The following is a 19,227-nucleotide window of genomic DNA, read 5'->3' as shown; positions in this document are numbered from 1 at the left end:
TCCGGTCCAGGTGCACTGGAACACAGCAGTTCACCCCTGCAGGAAAATACAAAGCAGACGGGATCCTCGAAACGGTAGGAATTCCTTCCGACTTGGTTTTGCCCAGGGGTCATTTAGTAGAAAAAGTGCAGGAGCTCATTAACTTATTTGCATATGCCACACCCCCTGACATCACCGGAAGTGTGTCAGAAGGCAACACCCACTGCTCAGGCTCCACTGGACTGTTTTGGATTGCTAGCTATTGGGGGGGGGACTTGCAGATCTGTCCTCGCAGAGGAGGGAGAGCTTGTACCTGAATAAAACTTGGTCTTAAAGGTGCCACTGGACTGTTTTGGACCAGGGGGGGGCTGGGGGAGGAGGTTCTGCAGCTTACCTAGCTGCTTCTTGCTCTGACTGAGGGCTGCTGGGAGCAGGGGGGTGGGGCTTGTTGCATGTTCTCGCCCCCTGGGCTCTTTAGTGCCGGAGCTCCGTTCCTGTGCGCTCCTGCAGGAAATGACCCCTGGTTTTGCCAGGTCCCCCCTGGCCACTAGACGGGGATGGGGGGTAGGGTGGCCAGATCCAGGCTGGGAATGACAGGGACCTCAGTGAGATATAATATGCCATAGACTCCAGCAATACTCCCTCAAAGGTGTGGAGTCTTGAGAGCAAAAATGCAACTTTGCAAGTTACTGGCATTAAAAGTTGTGAGCGATGCTCCCCTCTAAGCTGTGGAGTCCTGTGAGCAAAAATGCTACTTTGCAAGTTACTGGCATTAAACGTTGTGAGCGATGCTCCCCTCTAAACTGTGGAGTCCTGTGAGCAAAAATTCTACTTTGTGGGGTACTGGCATTAAAGTTGTGAGCGAGTGACTTGGCTGCTGCATAACTTTGTTTGCCCTGGAGCCCTCCTTCCTGAGCGAAGACAAAAATGTGTGAGCCGGAGGCTCAAACACTGTGAGCTAGCTCACACTAACTCAGCTTAGAAGGAACACTGGTTGTGAGTGAGCGATTTGGCTGCTGCATAAATCAGTTTTCTCTGGAGCCATCCTTCCTGAGCGAAGACAAAAATATGTGAGCCGGAGGCTAAAACACTGTGAGCTAGCTCACACTAACTCAGCTTAGAGGGAACACTGGTTGTGAGTGAGCGATTTGGCTGCTGCATAAATCAGTTTGCTCTGGAGCCATCCTTCCTGAGTGAAGACGAAAATGAGTGAGCCGGAAGCTAAAAAACTGTGAGCTAGCTCACACTAACTCAGCTTAGAGGGAGCATTGGTTGCGAGTGAGCGATTTGGCTGCTGCATGAATCAGTTTGCTCTGGAGCCCTCCTTCCTGAGTGAAGATAAAAACGAATGAGCCGGAGGCTAAAAAAACTGAGCTAGCTCACACTAACTCAGCTTAGAGGGAGCATTGGTTGCGAGTGAGCGATTTGGCTGCTGCATGAATCAGTTTGCTCTGGAGCCATCCTTCCGGAGTGAAGACAAAAATGAGTGAGCCGGAAGCTAAAAAACTGTGAGCTAGCTCATACTGACTCAGCTTAGAGGGAACGCTGGACTCCATCCTCCAAAACAGCCATTTTCTCCAGGGGAACTGATCTCTGTAGCCTGGAGGTAAGCTGAAATTCCCGGGGATCCCCAGCAAGGCTCCCTCTAAGCTGTGGAGTCTGGTGAGCAAAAATTCTACTTTGTGAGCTGCTGGCATTAAAGTTGCGAGCGAGCCATTTGGCTACTGCATGAATTAGTTTGCTCTGGAGCTGTCCTCCCTGAGCGAAGGGGGAAATGTGTGAGCCGGAGGCTAAAAAACTGTGAGCTAGCTCATACCGACTCAGCTTAGAGGGAACACTGGTCCCCAGGTCCCACCTGGAGGCGGGCATCCCTATCCGTCTTCTGTGTACGTGTTTCTCGTATGTGTGTGAGTGTCCCGGAGAGGGGCCACCAGGCATCTACCCTGATGCACGCCTGGAATTTTGGAATCCCGAGAATCTCGGCTCTCCCTCCAAGGAGGAAAACATGCTCCTAGCCCTCATGATACAAAGAGACACGGCGTCTGGCAAACTGGAGGGATGCCAGAGCAACTTTCAGCACCTCCAGCATTTTCAGACTCCTTCCCGGGCTCTGGTTCTGGATACGTTTAGCCTAATCCCACGCTGCAAAGAACAGAAGGGAGGGATTGCGCTCCTTGCTATCTTCCCCCTAGCTGGGCTGCTGTCACACAGGGACAGCTTCGTCTCCCGTGCCAGTCTGCACGTCGTAGAGCCCCGACGCCAGACTTTCTTTGGGAAAAAAAGAATCCAGCTTCGGGGCTCTGCTACGAGAATTGCGGGTCTGCTTTAGAGGAGGAGGCTGTTTCCTGGTGGGAAAGCAGCTTCCCGGTCCCACTCCGACCTGACAGGCTGTCCATTTGATGAGGGGAAAAACAACCCCATCAGAACAGTACTCAACTGGAGCAATGATCGTTGCAGGATGAAAAAAAATCAAATCCACATTGCAAATAATATCCCCCTCAAGGACAATAGAGACCGATGTTCCACTTCCACCCAGAGAATCTTGGCGTCTAGTACATTTTGTATTTCATTCCACCCTCCCTCTAAGGAACGCAGGGAAATGTACATGCCTCTCTAACTAGAAAGCGACTAGCGAAAGACGAATAGATGTCATTTGTTACAGGACTTAACAGGTTTTACAGGCATGTTCTATTTGATATTCATTTTATATATTTCACTAGGGAGCAAAGCCTGTTGTGGATGGAGACCCCTAGAAAGAGAGAGAGAGACGAAGGAAGGAGAAAGAGAGCTGGCGAAGGTGGGGGGAGGGGCAAACCCAGGGTGGGGGGTTGGCTCAGCGCTGCTGCCGCTGCTCGTCGCCTGCTGTGGCCGGAAGCCTGTAGGGCTCCAAGGGGTTTTTGAAGGCAGGGGTGGGTGGGCGGGCGGGCGAGGGGGGTAAACAGGCGTGCGATAAAGTGGGGGAGAATCCGGCCGTGGCGAGTGGGGATGAGCTGCCGGCGCCGGGCTTCCACTGATTCCTTCCAGCCCTGGCTAGTTGGGCGGGGGGCGGAGTGTTCTGAGGTGAGAGTTAGGCGACACAGCCAATGGAAGGTGGGGAAGCTTCTGACGGACAGCTCAAGCGTCCAAACACTGTCGGTGTGCATTTTCTCCCCGCTGCGTGAAGCTGCGTCTTGCTCAATTATATATAAGGGAGAGATTTGTGCTTGTGGTTGTATGAATTTAGTTTGAGTTAGTTTGTTGTATTAGAGTGCTGGCTTTTCGCTGTGAATAAACTTGTTGTGGTTGTACATGCTTCTCTGGCCCCCATTTTGTGCTCCCAGTCAGTGTTCCCTCTAAGCTGAGTTACTGTGAGCTGGCTCGCAGTTTTTTAGCCCCCAGCTCACAGATTTTTGCCTTAGCTCAGGAAGGAGGGCTCCAGAGCAAACTAAATGAGGCAGCAGCCAAATCGCTGGCTCACAACTTTAATGCCAGCAGCTCACAGAGTAGAATTCTTGCTCACAAGACTCCACAGCGTAGAGAGAACACTGCTCCCCAGTAATGCTGCCACATTGGCCAGGCCGAGGGAGAGGGGCGGTCCTCAGGTCACCCAGCGAGCCTCTGTGCCAACGTGGATCTCTGAACCTGGAACTCCTAGCTCCGAGTCCAGCATTCCAACCACCACACCCGGAACACGAGCGCAGGATGGAGAGAGTGACATTGAAAGGAGAACAGGAATCATAGAATCATAGAATGTTAGAGTTGGAAGGGGTCTTGCAGGCCATCTAGTCCAGCCCCCTGCACTCTGCAGGAGCATAGCCGAAAGATAGCCCTACACCATACCCGAAAGGTGGTCGTCCAGCCTCCGCTTGGAAACGTCCAGCAAAGGAGCCTCCACCACCTCCTGAGGCAGACTGTTCCACTGCTCAACCACTCTTAAAGTTAGGAGCCATAGTTTTATGCCTTGCTGCCATCACACCTCACTAGAGTTACCAAGTCTTCAGTACTCACCGGCGGGGGAGCGTTGATCCGGTCCGGGAGCTGACGAGGGATGCGCGCGCCGCCAGAACGTCACAGGAAGTGACGCACGACGTAGAGCACATTGTGGGCATGGCCCAGATCATCGGGGGGGGAAACCATATGGTTTCCCCCCCCCGACGATCTGGGCCACGCCCCCAACGTGAGTTACGTGGCTGCGTCATCTCCGGTGACGCAGCTTTGGGGGGCTGGGTTCCCCCCGGGGCCCGATTCCGCCACGGCGGAAATCGGGCCTCCAAAGCGGGGGTTTTCCCACCCCCACTTGGCAGCCCTACTGCAATCATGTCCCCTCTAAGCCTTCTCTTTCCCAGGCTAAACAGACCCAACTCTTTCAGCCTTTCCTCATAAGACTTGATTCCAACCCTCTCACCATCCTGGTTGCCCTCTTCTGGACACGCTCAAGCTTGTCAACATCCTTCCTAAAACGTGGTGCCCAAAACTGGACACAGGACTCCAGGTGAGCCCTGACCATAGCAGAATAGAGCGAGGGAGAGTCTCCATCCACTGTCTTGATCTGTTGATGGTCACGGACTGAATACTCACGGGTATATCTCTGGCTAGCTGCATATAGAAGGAGAAGGGTTGGTTTTTATGCCCCACTTTTCACTTCCGGAAGGAGCCTCAGAGCGGCTTACAATCGCCTTCCCTTCCTCTCCCCACAACAGGCAACCTGGGAGGTAGGTGGGGTGTCCTGAGAGAGCTTGTGACTGCCCCAAGGTCACCCAGCTGGCTTCATGTGGAGGAGTGGGGAATCAAATTTGGTTCTGCAGATTCGGGTCTGCCGCTCTTAACTACTATACCACGCTAGCTCTTAGCAACTCTGCTCAGCCCTACAAATCGTGCTTGGAGGTTCCCTCTTCCCAACGGGTTCTTCTGGCTTTTTCAGTGGTGGCCCCTCCACTCTTTGGAATGACTTGCCACAGGAGGTGCGTAAAGCATCTCCTCTGGTTAGATTGCGCCCAGCGGTTTTTTCCCCAGTGGTGGTTTGATGCCTGATTTTGAGAGCGGTGGCTCCTGGCAGTTCTTTGATCAGCTCTGCTAGCTCTGTCCTTGAACTGACAGTTTGGTACGGTTCCTAACTGGGCCAAAGAAGGATTGCCAGGTGTCATGCAATGGCGGGAGTCTTTCCGCTGGCCCCCACCCAGTCCCCACTGAAAAGTACAGGGTCCGATGCATGAAGTAGTGAATCAGCTCATATCTTTATTTATAGCTCAGGAACAAGACACAGAAGCCGGCTCGCAGGCCGGCTTATATGCTGAAGCCAAACCACACCCAAACACACCCCAACACCTGGAGATCTCCCATTTTTACAACTGACCTCCAGGTGGCAGGTATAGGTCTATTTACATTAATAGAATTAACTCTAGGATCCTAGTTCCCCAATTGGAAGGGGAACTAGGATCCAACTACCTATTGTTCTGGTGGAGCGAAGCTCAGGCTCTTCGCATGACCCCGTGTGGACTGGCTGCAACCGGATCGCGCACATGGTCGGGTCATTACACAACACCCACCACCATTCTGTAAGCCAGCGAGAGAAAAAATTAAGGAAAACTCACCGTCGCATCGATGGCACGCTGTGATTTTTGAGGCAAACCCAGAAATGAAGACGCGCCGCTCTAGGATTCAGTGGAAACTCTGTGGTTTACCATAGAGTTTCTGCTGGGTGCTAGAGTGGCGTGACGTCACATCCAAGTTAGGCCTGGAAATGCCATCATGCCACCGACACAATGGCACCTCACGTGTCCTCTCCCCCAAGTCTCCTGCTGGGTTCCAGCACCTGTACACCGAGGTGTGAAGAGTCCATTCCATTATTGCCATTGTTTCTGTGTGTTTTATTGTGGTGGTTTTGTCAATGGGTGAGTGTAATTAGAAGTGCAATACAAGTGGGTTTTTAAAATACATTAAATAAATAAATAGAATGGTAGCCAGATCTGTGTCTCGTTTGAGTTTGCTGGGAGCGGTTTAAACTGTTCCGGCCTCGATGCGTTTTTGTTTTTTTTTACCTGGAGAATCACGATCACACTCACCTCATTGCTCCGGATCACTGCGCAGCCACATCGCTCCCCGCCGTCTCAGTTTGGGCAGTGGTGGCCGTCTCAGTTTGGGCATGCGCACAGACAGCCATGTGTAGAACTAAAATTTTCGCGCATGCGCAGAACAGCGATTTCCACTTCAACCCGACTGCTTGTAACACTTCCATTTAAACTTTAAAGGAACACTTCCCTTTAAACGTTTACCCCCAAAATGGCCTCCGTGAGATCCCAAACTCGTCTAAACACTAAAACTAGGCACCGTTTAAACATTGTTTTTAATAACGTGGTGGCGGACCTCCGCCTATGCGCACACCGGCAACGCTTGAAAAAAAAAGGCAGGCGAAAAGCAGAAGCCTCGGGCAGCTTTCGAGCGGGGAGGGGGTTTAAACCGGAAGTGGCTCGACACCGTAGGCACGATCACACAGGGGGGAAATGCCGCTGGAACCGGAGAATCAGGAAAACACCACTTGGGGACCTGGTATCAAAATACTCCGGGTTAAAGCAGTTCTGAGCCTGAAAGTGATGGCTGGGGACGGGAGGCAGATGGAGAAGAAGAATATGAATTCTGAAATTCTTTGTGTAGAGCTTTTTGAACTTTTGTGTTTGTGTCCACTATACATAAAAGTAATTTTGTCAATTCTGGGTTGGAAATTCCTGGAGATTTGGAGGTGGTGGTGCCTGAGAAGGGAGCTCAGTAGGAATGTGACACCATGGGGTCTACCCTCCTAAGCTACCTTTTTCTCCAGGAGAACTGATCTATGTAGTCAGGACATCAGTCTTAATTCTTGGAGAACTCCAGGACAACCTGGAGTTCAGTTGCAATGCAGATGTTGCCCGTGTGACCGCGCAGATAAAATCCGTTTCTGTGGCGGCCCGGAAGCGGACTAAACGGCCCGTCTGACCGCACCCAGTGTCAGAACTCCGACGGTGCGCACGGTCTCAAGAAGTTTGGGGGAGCCGCGGCCTAGGCCTTGATTAGAAGTTCGCTTTTCCTTCTGACGTGAACTGAACCCTCTGTTTCCGCTTCCACAGGTCATGCTGCACGTAATCACAAAATACGAAGACCTGCTGAGCTTTCTGCAACAGAACATTTACAAGGTACGACGCCTGGCCCAGACATGGGCTTCTTGGTTCAGATCTGTGACGGTCGGCAGACAGCCAAGTATAAAATCCTTAGCCAGTGCCATTTGTTAGGCTTTTTGACTTTCCCCCTCTCCTGTCAGGGACGGCAGTGGTTCAGAAGTCATCAATATAGTACCAGCTGCACCAGTACCCCCTGGCTGCTGTCCCCAGAAACCTCACCAGTGTTTCAAGGAGGAAGGAAACCATTCTAGAACCCAGGAGCCACTTTCCAGACAAGCGACATTCTAATCCTGGTTTTGTTGGAACGCATGATACCGCCTGTGTGAAAATGAACAATAGCACTCCTTTGCCTTGATGTGTCAACATTCAAGTCCAGAGACACCTTAAAGGCCAGCAACATTTCCAGGGTATTAAGTTTCTAGAGTCAAACTCACTTCATCAGGTACCCAGTTAGCTTTGACTCAGGGAAGCGTAAAGCCTGGAGAGTTTCATTGGTCTCTAAGGTGCCCGTGGACTCGAGTTTTGTTCTACCCCTACAGACTAACATGGCCACCCGCCTGAAACTTCTTCCTTAGTGCTGTCACGGTTCCAGTTCTGTGGATTTTCTCCTACCCTGCTTAGATTTTTATGGAAAAAATATATGACACTCTGTATAATAGATGTGTGCTTAAGGTAGAACTATTTTGTGCTTTTTTCTTTTTCTTTTCTTAATTGTCAGTTTCACAATCACTAGTCCCACGGGACTCCTGTAATTTACCCGTATGTCTTGTATGTATATCACTGTCCTTGAAAAACATCGTATTTGATATGGGTAAATTACTAGAGTTCGGTGGGATTAGTAATATTTATCATATCGCATTGTGTGTAGAATAGCCAGGAGACCCTGAGATTGTCTGGCAGCCAGAAGGTCTAGCTCTTTTAGCTAGAACTTTCTAGCTCTTTTAGCTAGAACTTTCTAGCTCTTTTAGCTAGAACTTTCTAGCTCTTTTAGCTAGAACTTTCTAGCTAGAGCTTTTTACATCGTGAAACTGACAAGGTGCTGTTTGAATGTTTCAACATAGTGTAGACCTGCACTTTGGTGTATTGTTTTGTTGAACCTATGTTTGGTAATACTTGACACCAATGTTTATATAATAGTATAGAAAATTATACGGGCTGTGGTGGCTCAGTGGTTAAGACGCTGAGCTGCAGACCAGAAGGCCGGTAGTTCAACAGTTCGAGACCCGAGCTTGCCGCATGACAGAGTGAGCTCCCATCTCTAGTTCCAGCTCCTGCCAACCTAGCAGTTCGAAAGCAAGAAATTGCAAGTAGATAAATAGGGACCACTTCGGCGGGAAGGTGACAGCATTCCGTGCGCCTTGGTGTTTAGTCATGCTGGCCACATGACCACGGAAACGTCTTCGGACAGCGCTGGCTCTTCGGCTTTGAAACGGAGATGAGCACCGCAACCCTAGAGTCGGATTTGACTGGCTTTTGGGCAAGGGAACCTTTACCTTTACCTTTTTATGGAGACCCTATGAATTAGTGACCTCCAAAATGATCTTTTCCTTGATAGCTCACACTAACTCAGCTTAGGGGGAACACTGCTCCTAAGCAGCCCTTTTCCTCAAGGGGAACCGATCTCTGTAGTCTGGAGATTAGTTGTCATTCTGGGAGATCTCCAGGTCCCACCTGGAGGCTGGCGACCCTAGCTAATACTGTGGCATTCCGGTAAACCTTCCGACACAACACTTCCGGGCCTGTGACCTTCCAAAATCGTTCACCACTGAAAACGGTCTGCCTCTCCCAACTTGAGTCTTGCATTTTTGAAAGCGTATTTTTTAAACCCAGGGATTTGGAAAAGGTATTTTGTAGCTCCTCCACGAAAGGCCAGTGAGAAAAGGATGCTCCGGAAATGGTTTTTGGCTGTTTTTTATGATGGATTTTAATGGCATTTAGATATGTATCTTATGGGAGCCGCCCTGAGCCTGCCTCGGCAGGGAGGGGCGGGGAATAAGTTGAATAAAAAATAAATAAATACATAAATTAAACATCTCTGCCTTCCAGTTTGAAGCTGGCCCATACGGGGGTGTCCTTCTGACTCTGTCGGCGATATTATCACGATCCATCCATCAGTGAGTACGCTTGCATTTCTTTCTCCCCAACGTCATTGCTTCTTAAGCTCCGGGATATAATATGAAAGACGTACGGCCTGGGTCAGCATTCCGAAGTATGTTTCAGCTTCCCATAGACGAAATTCCTTAGATCTGGGTTTACTCAGAAATCAGCCGTACCAAACGTCCCAAATGAGTGTGGGATTTGATGCGCTGGTGCAAAGTATGTGCCCCTGCCATGCTCTGGTTGTGCAGTGGGCTTCAGTATGTGCACGATCCAGGCTCGGCCACGCTGCTGTCGAAGAGGGGCTGTGGGCCAGCACATGGTTCGCACGCAGGAAGTACGCACCCTTTTGACATGACCTCTGTGGTGTGCTTTTAGATGGAGGCAAATCCGTGAAGTGATGCAAAATAAAGCATGTTTCATTTTCTCGGCGTAGCTCTTGAAGGCCCCTGGACAAAAAATTTTTTTGGGGGGGGGATCTCTTTTCTGCGCTTCAGAGTGCTAGAGCTGAAGACTGCAGGTCAGTTCACACTGGCTAGTAGTGGAGAACATCAGAAGAGCCCTGCTGGATCAGACCTAGACCAGGGGTCCATCTAGTCCAACACCTGTCTTACATGGGCCAACCAGTTCCTCTGGATGGCCAAAAGCAGGGCACAGAGGCCGAGGCCTTCCCCTGATAAGAGCATAAGAAGAGCCCTGCTGGACCCGACCAGTGGTCCATCTAAGGCAGGGGCTACTAGAGAGAGCAAAACACATTGGGATGAGAAGCCCCTGAAGCAAATAGGGACACACAAGTGATGAAAATCAGAATGCGGAAGTGGCCTTTATAGTTACCACAGGTCATCAATCACATTAAGAAGAAGAAGGATTGGATTTATACCCCCACCCTTCACTACCCAAAGGAGTCTCAGAGCGGCTTACAAACTCCTTTCCCTTCCCCTTTCCACAACAGACACCCTGTGAGGTAGGTGGGGCTGAGAGAGCTCTTGACAGAAACTGCTCTTTTTCAAGAACAGCTGTGCCAGAACTATGCCTTGCCCAAGGTCATCCAGCAGGTGCAAGTGGAAGAGTGGGGAATCAAACCCGGTTCTCCCAGATTAAAGTCCGCACATTTAACCACTGCAACAAACTGGCTTGTTTTACTAAGTGTTCCATAATGGGAAACCAAGTTGTTACATAGTTGGAGGAGGAAATTTGAGAATCAAGATAGGATAGGTTGTCAGTTATTTTTGCCATAATGTATTGGTCCCATAAAGTTTTGTGTGTGTGCAATAATGTTAAATCTGGGATTAATGTACTTTTCCAGCGTGAGACTATTGCAGTTTTAGCAGCGAATATAACAACTGAAATGGTGTCAGAGAGGGAAGAAGAGCAATTTCTAGGTTTCCAACTATTAAGAAATAAGTTAGTTTATGTGGATGCTAAGTCGAATGTATAAATATAAATAAATAATGTGGCGCTGCTAAAAACCTATAGGTTAAATAAATAGCATATCGGGAGGTGGTGGATGCTCCTTCGCTGGATGTTTTCAAGCGGAGGCTGGATGACCATCTTTCGGGTATGTTATAGGGCTATCTTTCGGCTATGCTCCTGCAGAGTGCAGGGGGTTGGACTAGATGACCTGCAAGGTCCCTTCCAACTCTTAACATTCTATGATCCTATGATTCAAGTTGGAATCTAGCTGCTCTACTGTGGACCGACATGGCTACCCTCTGAAACAATCTTTGTTGGATAGTATCTGATAAAGGGAGCTCCGACTCTCATGAGCTCATACACCCAAAATCTTGTTGGACTAAAATCTAGCTGATGCTGTAGAAAAGAGTCCAGTAGCACCTTAAAGACTAATGAAATTTGTGGCAGGGGATGAGCTTTAGTAAGTCACTGCTCCCTGGACTTTTGCTCTTTCCTATTGCTACATTGCAATTGACTGCTGAATTGCAATTGATAACGAAGCTCAAGACAATGCATCCACCTGGACTGAATAGAGACCTAGGTTTCCTCTCTCATCACTAATGCTGATTTCTCCATGCCTGCTACCCCTCTACATATCTCAGCTAAATCCAATCACGCCTGCTATTGTCATTCACCTACTATTGTAATTTGCCTGCTAATATTGCTCGGCATCTGAAATCACTCCACTTTATAATAAATAGGACAGATGGACCCCCATTTTAGCAGCATTTGAAGAAGTGAGCAGTGACTCACGAGTGCTCCTCCCCTTCCACAAATTTTGTTTCCCTTTAAGGTTCTCCTGGACTCTTGCTCTTTTCTGCTGCTGCAGACAGTCACAGCTACCCATCTTGATCTAGCTCAGGGGTGTCGAACTCATTTGTTATGAGGACTGGATCTGACATAAATGAGATCTTGTTGGGCCAGGCCACGTGTGTCATGAAATGTAATGCCAGGTAGTGGAGATATTAACTTCATAATGATTTTTTTTTAACTTAAAATAAAAACATGCTTAAAACCAGGGCTATTTTTGGGCAGGAACGCACAGGAATGGAGTTCCGGCTGGCTTCCAAGTTGGCCACGCCCAGCAGGAACTCATTAGCATAATAGGCCACACCCAACAGCAAAAACTCATTCGGATTGGCTACATTAGGGGTGTGTGGCCTAACATGCAAAGGAGTTCCTGCTACAAAAAAGCCCTGGGTTTTGACAACAAACAAGGTAAAGAGAATAAGAAGCAAAAGGAGGGTGTGGCTGGATGACCACACTTCTGGTAACATGGGGGTGTGGCCTAATAGGCTAATGTGCTGTGCTGTCAAGGGTGTGGCCTAATATGCTAATGCATCTGCAAACCTGCTTTTGATTTATTGAAGAAGAAGGAGATTGGATTTATACCCCGCCCGTCACTATCCAAAGGTGACTCAAAGCGGCTTACAAACTCCTTTCCCTTCCCCTCCCCACAACAGACACCCTGTGAGGTACGTGGGGCTCAGAAAGCTCTGAAAGAAACTGCTCTTTTTCAAGAACAGCTGTGCCAGAACTACGGCTTGCCCAAGGTCATCCAGCCAGGTGCAAGTGGAGGAGTGGGGGAATCAAACCCGGTTCTCCCAGATCAGAGTCCGCGCACTTAACCACTACACCATACTGGCTATTGACATTCAGCACGGAAATCTCATGCTCGGAGTTCTAGGACCCAGGGGGGACACATGAAATGGCTGAGCGATTAAGAGAGTCTGGGGAAGCAAGCTATGATGCAGCAGCAGCAGCAGAACTGGAAGCAGGAGACGGCCAGTTCCACTGCGGGCCTGATGGAAACACTCCAGGGGCCTGATCCGGCCCCCGGGCTGCATGTTTGACACCCTTGATCTAGCTGATACTCTTTGACTTCCCACGCCCTCTTGGTGAGTCTGTTGCTTTCTCTGCACAGCAGATTCAAGGTGCTTTAGTCAGGCCCAGTCGAAGAGAAGGAAAGAGGGCGTCCAGACAGAGGAACTCAGCTGCTCTCTCTCTCTCTCCCTCCTCCTCGCCTTATCTCCTGTTTATATTGAGCAACCCTAATGAGTTTATCCTTATCTCTCAAGAGAACAGACTGTGGGGCTTGGGGGGCTGTGCCGGCACAGCCTTGGATGGAGCAGGATGTTCCCGCTTAAGTGTTGTTTTAACTGGAGCCGTCAGGTTCTTTTCCCCCTTCCCTGCTTAGAGCAACATGCAGAGGACGGATTCCCTCGGCCTTCTCCCGGCCGGAGGAAATAACGTGCCAAGAGGTTTCTGGTACAGGCCTGAGGAAGGGCTGCATGGAAGCATAGCTGGCATAGTTGGGGAAAGGTGTTGAAAGGGGCCAGGGAAAGCGGTCTTTGAGGCTGGACGTTTCACACGGGAGCCGCTGTGTAAGCGCAGGGGGTGATCTGGGGTCATAAGGACATCAGAAGAGCCCTGCTGGATCAGACCAGTGAGGGTCCACCTAGTCCAGCATCCTGTCTCACGCACTGGCCAACCAGTTCCTCTGGAGGGCCAACAACAGGGCAGAGAGGTCGAGGCATTCCCCTGATAGGAACCTCAGAAGAGCCCTGCTGGATCAGACCAGTGAGGGTCCACCTAGTCCAGCATCCTGTCTCATGCAGTGGCCACCCAGTTCCTCTGGAGGGCCAACAACAGGGCAGAGAGGCCAAGGCCTTCCCCTGATAAGAACGTAAGAAGAGTCCTGCTGGATCAGACCAGGGAGGGTCCATCCAGTCCAGCATCCTGTCTCACACAGTGGCCAGCCAGTTCCTCTGGAGCGCCAACAACAGGGCATAGAGCCCGAGGCCTTCCCCTGATAAGAACGTCAGAAGAGCCCTGCTGGATCAGACCCAGTGGTCCACCTAGTCCAGCATCCTGTCTCATGCACTGGCCAACCAGTTCCTCTGGAGGTCCAACAACAGGGCAGAGAGGCCGAGGCCTTCCCCTGATAAAAACATAAGATGAGCCCTGCTGGATCAGACCAGTGAGGGTCCATCCAGTCCAGCATCCCATCTCACACAGTGGCCAACCAGTTCCTTTGGAAGGCCAACAACAGGGCATGGAGGCCGAGGCCTCCCTCTGATAAGAACATCAGAAAAGCCCTGCAGGATCAGACCAGTGGTCAATCTAAGGCAACAGCCAGTCTCAAATGGTGGCCAGCCAGTTCCTCTGGAGGGCCAACAACAGGTCATGGAGGCCGAGGCCTCCCTCTGAAAAGCCCTGCTGGTTCAGAGCAGTGGTCCATCTAGTCCAGCATCCTTTCTCACACAGTGGTTAACCAGCCAACATCAAGGCATAGAGGCCGAGGCATGCCTTAATAAGAACATGAGAACAGTCCTGCTGGATCAGACCAGTGGCTTATCTAGTCCAGCATCCCATCTCACACAGTGGCCCACCAGTTCCTCTGGACAGCCAACAACAAGACATAGAGACTGAGGTTTTCCTCTGATAAGAACATCAGAAGAGCCCTGCTGGGTCAGACCAGGGTGGGTCCATCTAGTCCAGCATCCTGTCTCACACAGTGGCCAACCAGTTGCTCTGGAAGGCCAACAACAGGGCAGAGAGGCTGAGGTAGGCCAGTGGCTACAGTGGGGCATTTCGGGGCCTGGCCCCCTGACGTCCTGACAAGGCCCCCTGACTTCCAGTCCCTCCAGCTCTTTGGGCCACCCAGAAGACTCCCCACCACCTCCCCTTCCCCAAGCACGGCTTGCTTCCCTGTGTAGGCAGGCAGAGCCAACCTAAAACTCAAAAGTGAGTTTTAAAATATTTTATTCTATTTTGTGATGTCAGTGACCCCTGACTTATTTAAAGGCCCCCCTGAATTACAAAATCCTGGCTACGGGACTGCTTCTAATCAATCAGACCTTTGGTCCATTGAGGTCAGCAGTGTCTTTTCTCCAGAGGTCTTTCCCATCACCTCCTGCCTGGTCCTTTTAACTGGAGATGTCAGGGATTGAACCCGGGACCTTCTGCATGCCAAGCAGAGGGCCTTCCAACATATGTGAAGGCAACCTACCTTCAGGGCCAGACTGAGATAATTCCTGATCAGCAGACAGCAGACGAGCCCTCAATGTGAGGAACAGATTGCAAGTTATCCGGAACACCAAAACTGTCAACTAGCCACACGGGACAATTAGCAGTTCTGGGGAGTGCAGTACATTGGTTTGAAGAGGCCCAGAATGGAGAAGGAATTAGCATATGAATGACCCCGAAAGCACTCTAAATGAGCATGCATTAGAACACAGGGCAAGCCACAGACAAAACGATGTAACGGAAATACGGCTCCGTTCAGAAGGCAGCTTGGAGCGATGTCCAGGAAGGAAAGAGAGGCCGCAGAGGCAGGGCTCTCTGAGGTTTGAGATGGCGGCAAAGGCAACAGATGAGGCCACATCACATTTTCCACGGATTAGAATAGATTGGGTTTTAATGGACCAAGCAGCCCTCTCCTGACCTTCCATGTTCCTAAGATGCCGGGCCGCTTTCTCAAAACCATTGTTTCCTTCCCACATTTTTTTTTTTAAATGCAACGCTCTGCTTTATTAAAAAAACAAAAACTTCGGCCATTGTTTTCGCCATCCTCCCAAACCACTTCAAACAGGGAAGGTTTTTCTTAACGTTTCAGGAGTCCGCCCCGTGTGGGACCTCCGGAGGGGAAGCAGACATCTTCGTTCAAAGGCTGATTCCGCATCGGCTTTTCTCTCCGTCCTTTTATGAAGCCCACGTTGGAATAGAAATTCCCCCCTGCATTGCGTGCTGGCATCACTTTTTATGCTAGCTTCCACACTCCATGCCACTTTTAAATTCTTTGATCATCGGGTTTTATGGTACCTTCTGCATAGATTTATGGCCGTTTTATGGCCATTCAGGGGTGGCTTTGCAGTCAGTACGGGCCGGAGGTATTTGAATGTGGTTTTGAGCTGCACTTTTTTCCTCCCAGTTGAGAAGAAGAAGAAGAAGAAGAGATTGGATTTATACCCCGCCCTTCACTTGGAGTCTCAGAGCAGTTTACAAACTCCTTTCCCTCCCCCTCCCCACAACAGACACCCTGTGAGGTGGGTGGGGCTGAGAGAGCTCAGACACAAACTGCTCTTTATCAAGGACAGCTGTGCCAGAGCTTGTGACTGACCCATGGTCACATCAGCAGGTGCAAGTGGAGGCGTGGGGAATCAAACCCGGTTCTCCCAGATTAGAGTCCACACACTTAACCACTACACCAAACTGGCTCTCCTGTGGAGCGAATGCTAGATGCAGAAACGCCCAAAGTGTGTTTCTAATACCTGGGGGGGGGAGAGGCAGACCAAACGCCGGACGGGAGCTTAGAAGGAAGTGGGATTTTCGCCAGTCTCTTAGGCTGCGTTTAAACGTCTCCCCAGATCAAGTTTCAGAGGCAGCCATGTTGGTCTATAGTAGAACAGCTCGATTTGAGTCCAGGACAGGGTTGCCGTGTCCCCTCGCCACACTGGTGGGGCGATTTGGGGGGCAGTCCAGGATGTCCCCGACACGATGACGTCACCCAGGTGTGATGTCATCACGTCAGCGACGTTGCCCGGCGACGCTCTGCTTTGAGGGCAACACTGTATGGCTTTAGGTCAACTTTATCATAGAGTTTTGCCCTCAGACCAGAGCATCCCGTGCAATGTCCCCGATGTGATGACATCACTTCTGTGTGGCATCACTTCGGGGATGTCTCACGGGAATGTGGCTGCTAATTGTGGCACATACGTCCCTTCGGCAATCCATGCGCACGAACCGCCTTTTCCCCAAAACTTCCTTTGTTATCGAGACGCTTCTCCCCCCCCCACCTCCTTTCCAACCCATGCTCTATTTCTGTCACCGACTCGTAATTGTGTGTTTTGTCCATGTCAAACAGTCTGTTGCCATGAAGAAGGGGTGTGAGGTCACCCCTGGAGCATTACCGCCTTCACCGCATGGATACCAGCTGTGAGAGAGCCAGGCCGCACTTGGGCACGCAGGGATGCGCTGTTTTATTTTTCCAAATTAGCAGCAGGCAGCAGGAAGGGTCTACAATAAGAGTGGGGAGGGGGAGCGAGTGGTTTGTTTTGCATGTGTACTGTTGGCATTTCCCTCCCCAGAGGCCAACCGCTGGCCTTTTACTTTCTGCTAATGACATGGCAGGCGGTGGAAAGGAATGTCTCTTCTGACTCTCTGATCTTCCAACGGGCTGAAAAAGCCAGCCTTTGCGAATGCCTTGTAAAGCATCTGTCAAAGGTGCTGTAAGTGTAGAACAGCAGTGATGTCCTGGTCTTCCCAGAAAGGTGTTGACTAGGGATCGCAGAGGTTAATTCCCCCCCACACTACAACATAATTCAAGACGGGTCGTGTCCAGGGGTCATTTCGTAGAAATAGAGGTGCAGGAGCTCATTAGCATAACTTATTTGCATATGCCACACCCCCTGACATCACCGGAAGTGTGTCAGAAGGCAACACCCTCCGCTCAGGCCCCACTGGACTCTTTTGGATTGCTAGCTATGGAGGAGGTATGGACATGCAGATCTGCCCTCACAGAGGAGGGAGAGCTTGTACCTGAAGACGGGCCGGGGGGGGGGCTCTGCACCTTACCTGGCTGCTTCTTGCTCCACGTGGCCCAACTGAGGGCTGCTGGGAGCAGGGGGCGGGGCTTGTTGCATGTGCCCGCCCCCTGGGCTCCTTACTGCCGGAGCTCCGCTGCTGTGCGTTCCCGCAGGAAATGACCCCTGGTTGCATGTTGTCTCTTAAAGTTTCAGACGGGGTGGTGGCAGTTGCCATCAGAGGGGTCAGTGCGACCCAAGCTTGCTGCATCTTGGAGCCACACCCTTGATGCTGACTTCCTTGCCAGCACAAATGATGTGAAACGCAGCTGTCGCTCCCCCTAGAACGTCCTTCGGTTCAGCTCCAAATTCCCATAAAATTTGCACCCGAGGATGGAATTAGAACTTCCTTCTATTGTCCCGACTGTGTGTCCCACAGCCCCGAACTGACGCACGTTGCTGGTGTCGAGCGGGATTTCCAAGGTGGGCAATTGTTCCTTCAGCGGAGAAGCGATCGGTGGCCAGAGGGCCCCTCTGGCGGATGCCCTGTAAAACGGGCACTTGCTCCAGCTTTTCGGGAGGGCCTTAATGAAATTAAAAGTTAATTATTAAGATAGTTATGGCCGCAATGTTCCCTCTAAGCTGCGGAGTCTCGTGAGCAAAAAGTCTACTTTATGAGCTACTGGCATTGAAGTTGTGAGCCAGTGATTTGGCTGCTGCATAAATTAGCTTGCTCTGGAGCCACATCCTTCCTGAGCGAAGACAAAAATCTGTGAGCCGGATGCTAAAAAACTGAGCTAGCTCACACTAACTCAACTTAGAGGGAACACTGGTTATGGGCATTGACTTTTTTTAAAAAAATAATCTCTTAGAATACCGTTTCACCAGTGGCTGCAGCCGCCTAGATGCTATCCACATATTTTTTCGTTTTGGTGAAACAAAAACCAGCCAAGATTATTCTTTGGTCGTCTTCTTGGAAACAGAGCTTTTTTTAAAAAAATACAGGTTCTAATATTTGACTTTCTGGAGAGGATAGTCTGCTCAAATCCAACTTCAAGCACACAGAATTCCCCCAGAGTCCTTTTGACTTAACCATTGTAAATATATAAAACCGTGTGGTTTTTCCCCCCTTTAAAACTCCAAAAAAGGAGAAAATGATAAAAAGGGTTTGCAGTCTGTATCAAATTAAAAGCAGACCCCAGTTGACACTGGCTTGTATCCTCCTGCTCTGCTCAGCCAAGTTTGAATCTTTCCCCAGAACACATGAAGCGGCTTTATACTGAATCTGACCCTGAGTCCATCAAACTCAGTATTGTCTACTCAGACTGGCAGCAGCTCTCCAGGGTCTCAGGGAGAGGTCTTTCCCATCACTCATTGCCTGGGCCTTTTAAGTGGAGATGCTGCCAAGCATTGAACCTGGAACCTTCTGCATGCCAAGCAGATGTTCTACCACTGAGCCACGGCCCCTTCCCAAGAAAAGTCTCCTTAAGATGGAATACACCTTCAGACCTGGTTGAGCGGAGTGGTAAAGATACAGGCTGCCTCGATCCTTTCTGGAAGGGACCTTTGTTTGGTGTAGTGGTTAAGTGCGCGGACTCTAATCTGGGAGAACCGGGTTTGATTCCCCACTCCTCCACTTGGACCTGCTGGATGACCTTGGGCAAGCCATAATTCTGACCAGGGGTCATTTCACAGAAAAAGAGGTGCAGAAGCTCATTAGCAAAACGTATTAGCATAACTTACTTGCATATGCCACACCCCCTGACATCACCGGAAGTGTGTCAGAAGGCAACACCCACCGCTCAGGCTCCACTGGACTGTTTTGAATTGCTAGCTATTGGGGGGGGGGACGTGCAGATCTGCCATCGCAGAGGAGGGAGAGCTTGTACCTGAATAAAACTTGGTCTTAAAGGTGCCACTGGACTGTTTTGGATTGCTAGCTATTGGGGGGGGGGCATGCAGATCTGTCCTCACAGAGGAAGGAGAGCTTGTACCTGAATAAAACTTGGTCTTAAAGGTGCCACTGGACTGTTTTGGACCAGGGG

General features: G+C 50.3%; 1 protein-coding gene across 1 annotated transcript in view; it reads left to right on the top strand.

Moving 5' to 3' along the window:
• Positions 1-19,227, top strand: part of FAM188B (family with sequence similarity 188 member B) — a gene marked incomplete at both ends in the record, with an annotated part of 66,510 nt that overhangs the window by 42,661 nt on the left and 4,622 nt on the right. The window contains 3 exons of the mRNA XM_015405661.1: positions 11-74; positions 7,059-7,124; positions 9,156-9,223. Of these exons, the coding sequence (XP_015261147.1) occupies positions 11-74; positions 7,059-7,124; positions 9,156-9,223 (198 nt within the window). The remainder of the gene's footprint in view (positions 1-10; positions 75-7,058; positions 7,125-9,155; positions 9,224-19,227) is intronic.

Source organism: Gekko japonicus, unplaced genomic scaffold, assembly GCF_001447785.1.
Source record: "Gekko japonicus isolate JY-2015 unplaced genomic scaffold, Gekko_japonicus_V1.1 scaffold4787, whole genome shotgun sequence".
In the NCBI taxonomy this organism is placed as follows: Eukaryota; Metazoa; Chordata; class Lepidosauria; order Squamata; family Gekkonidae; genus Gekko; species Gekko japonicus.
This window is presented reverse-complemented; position numbering and strand designations above follow the sequence as displayed.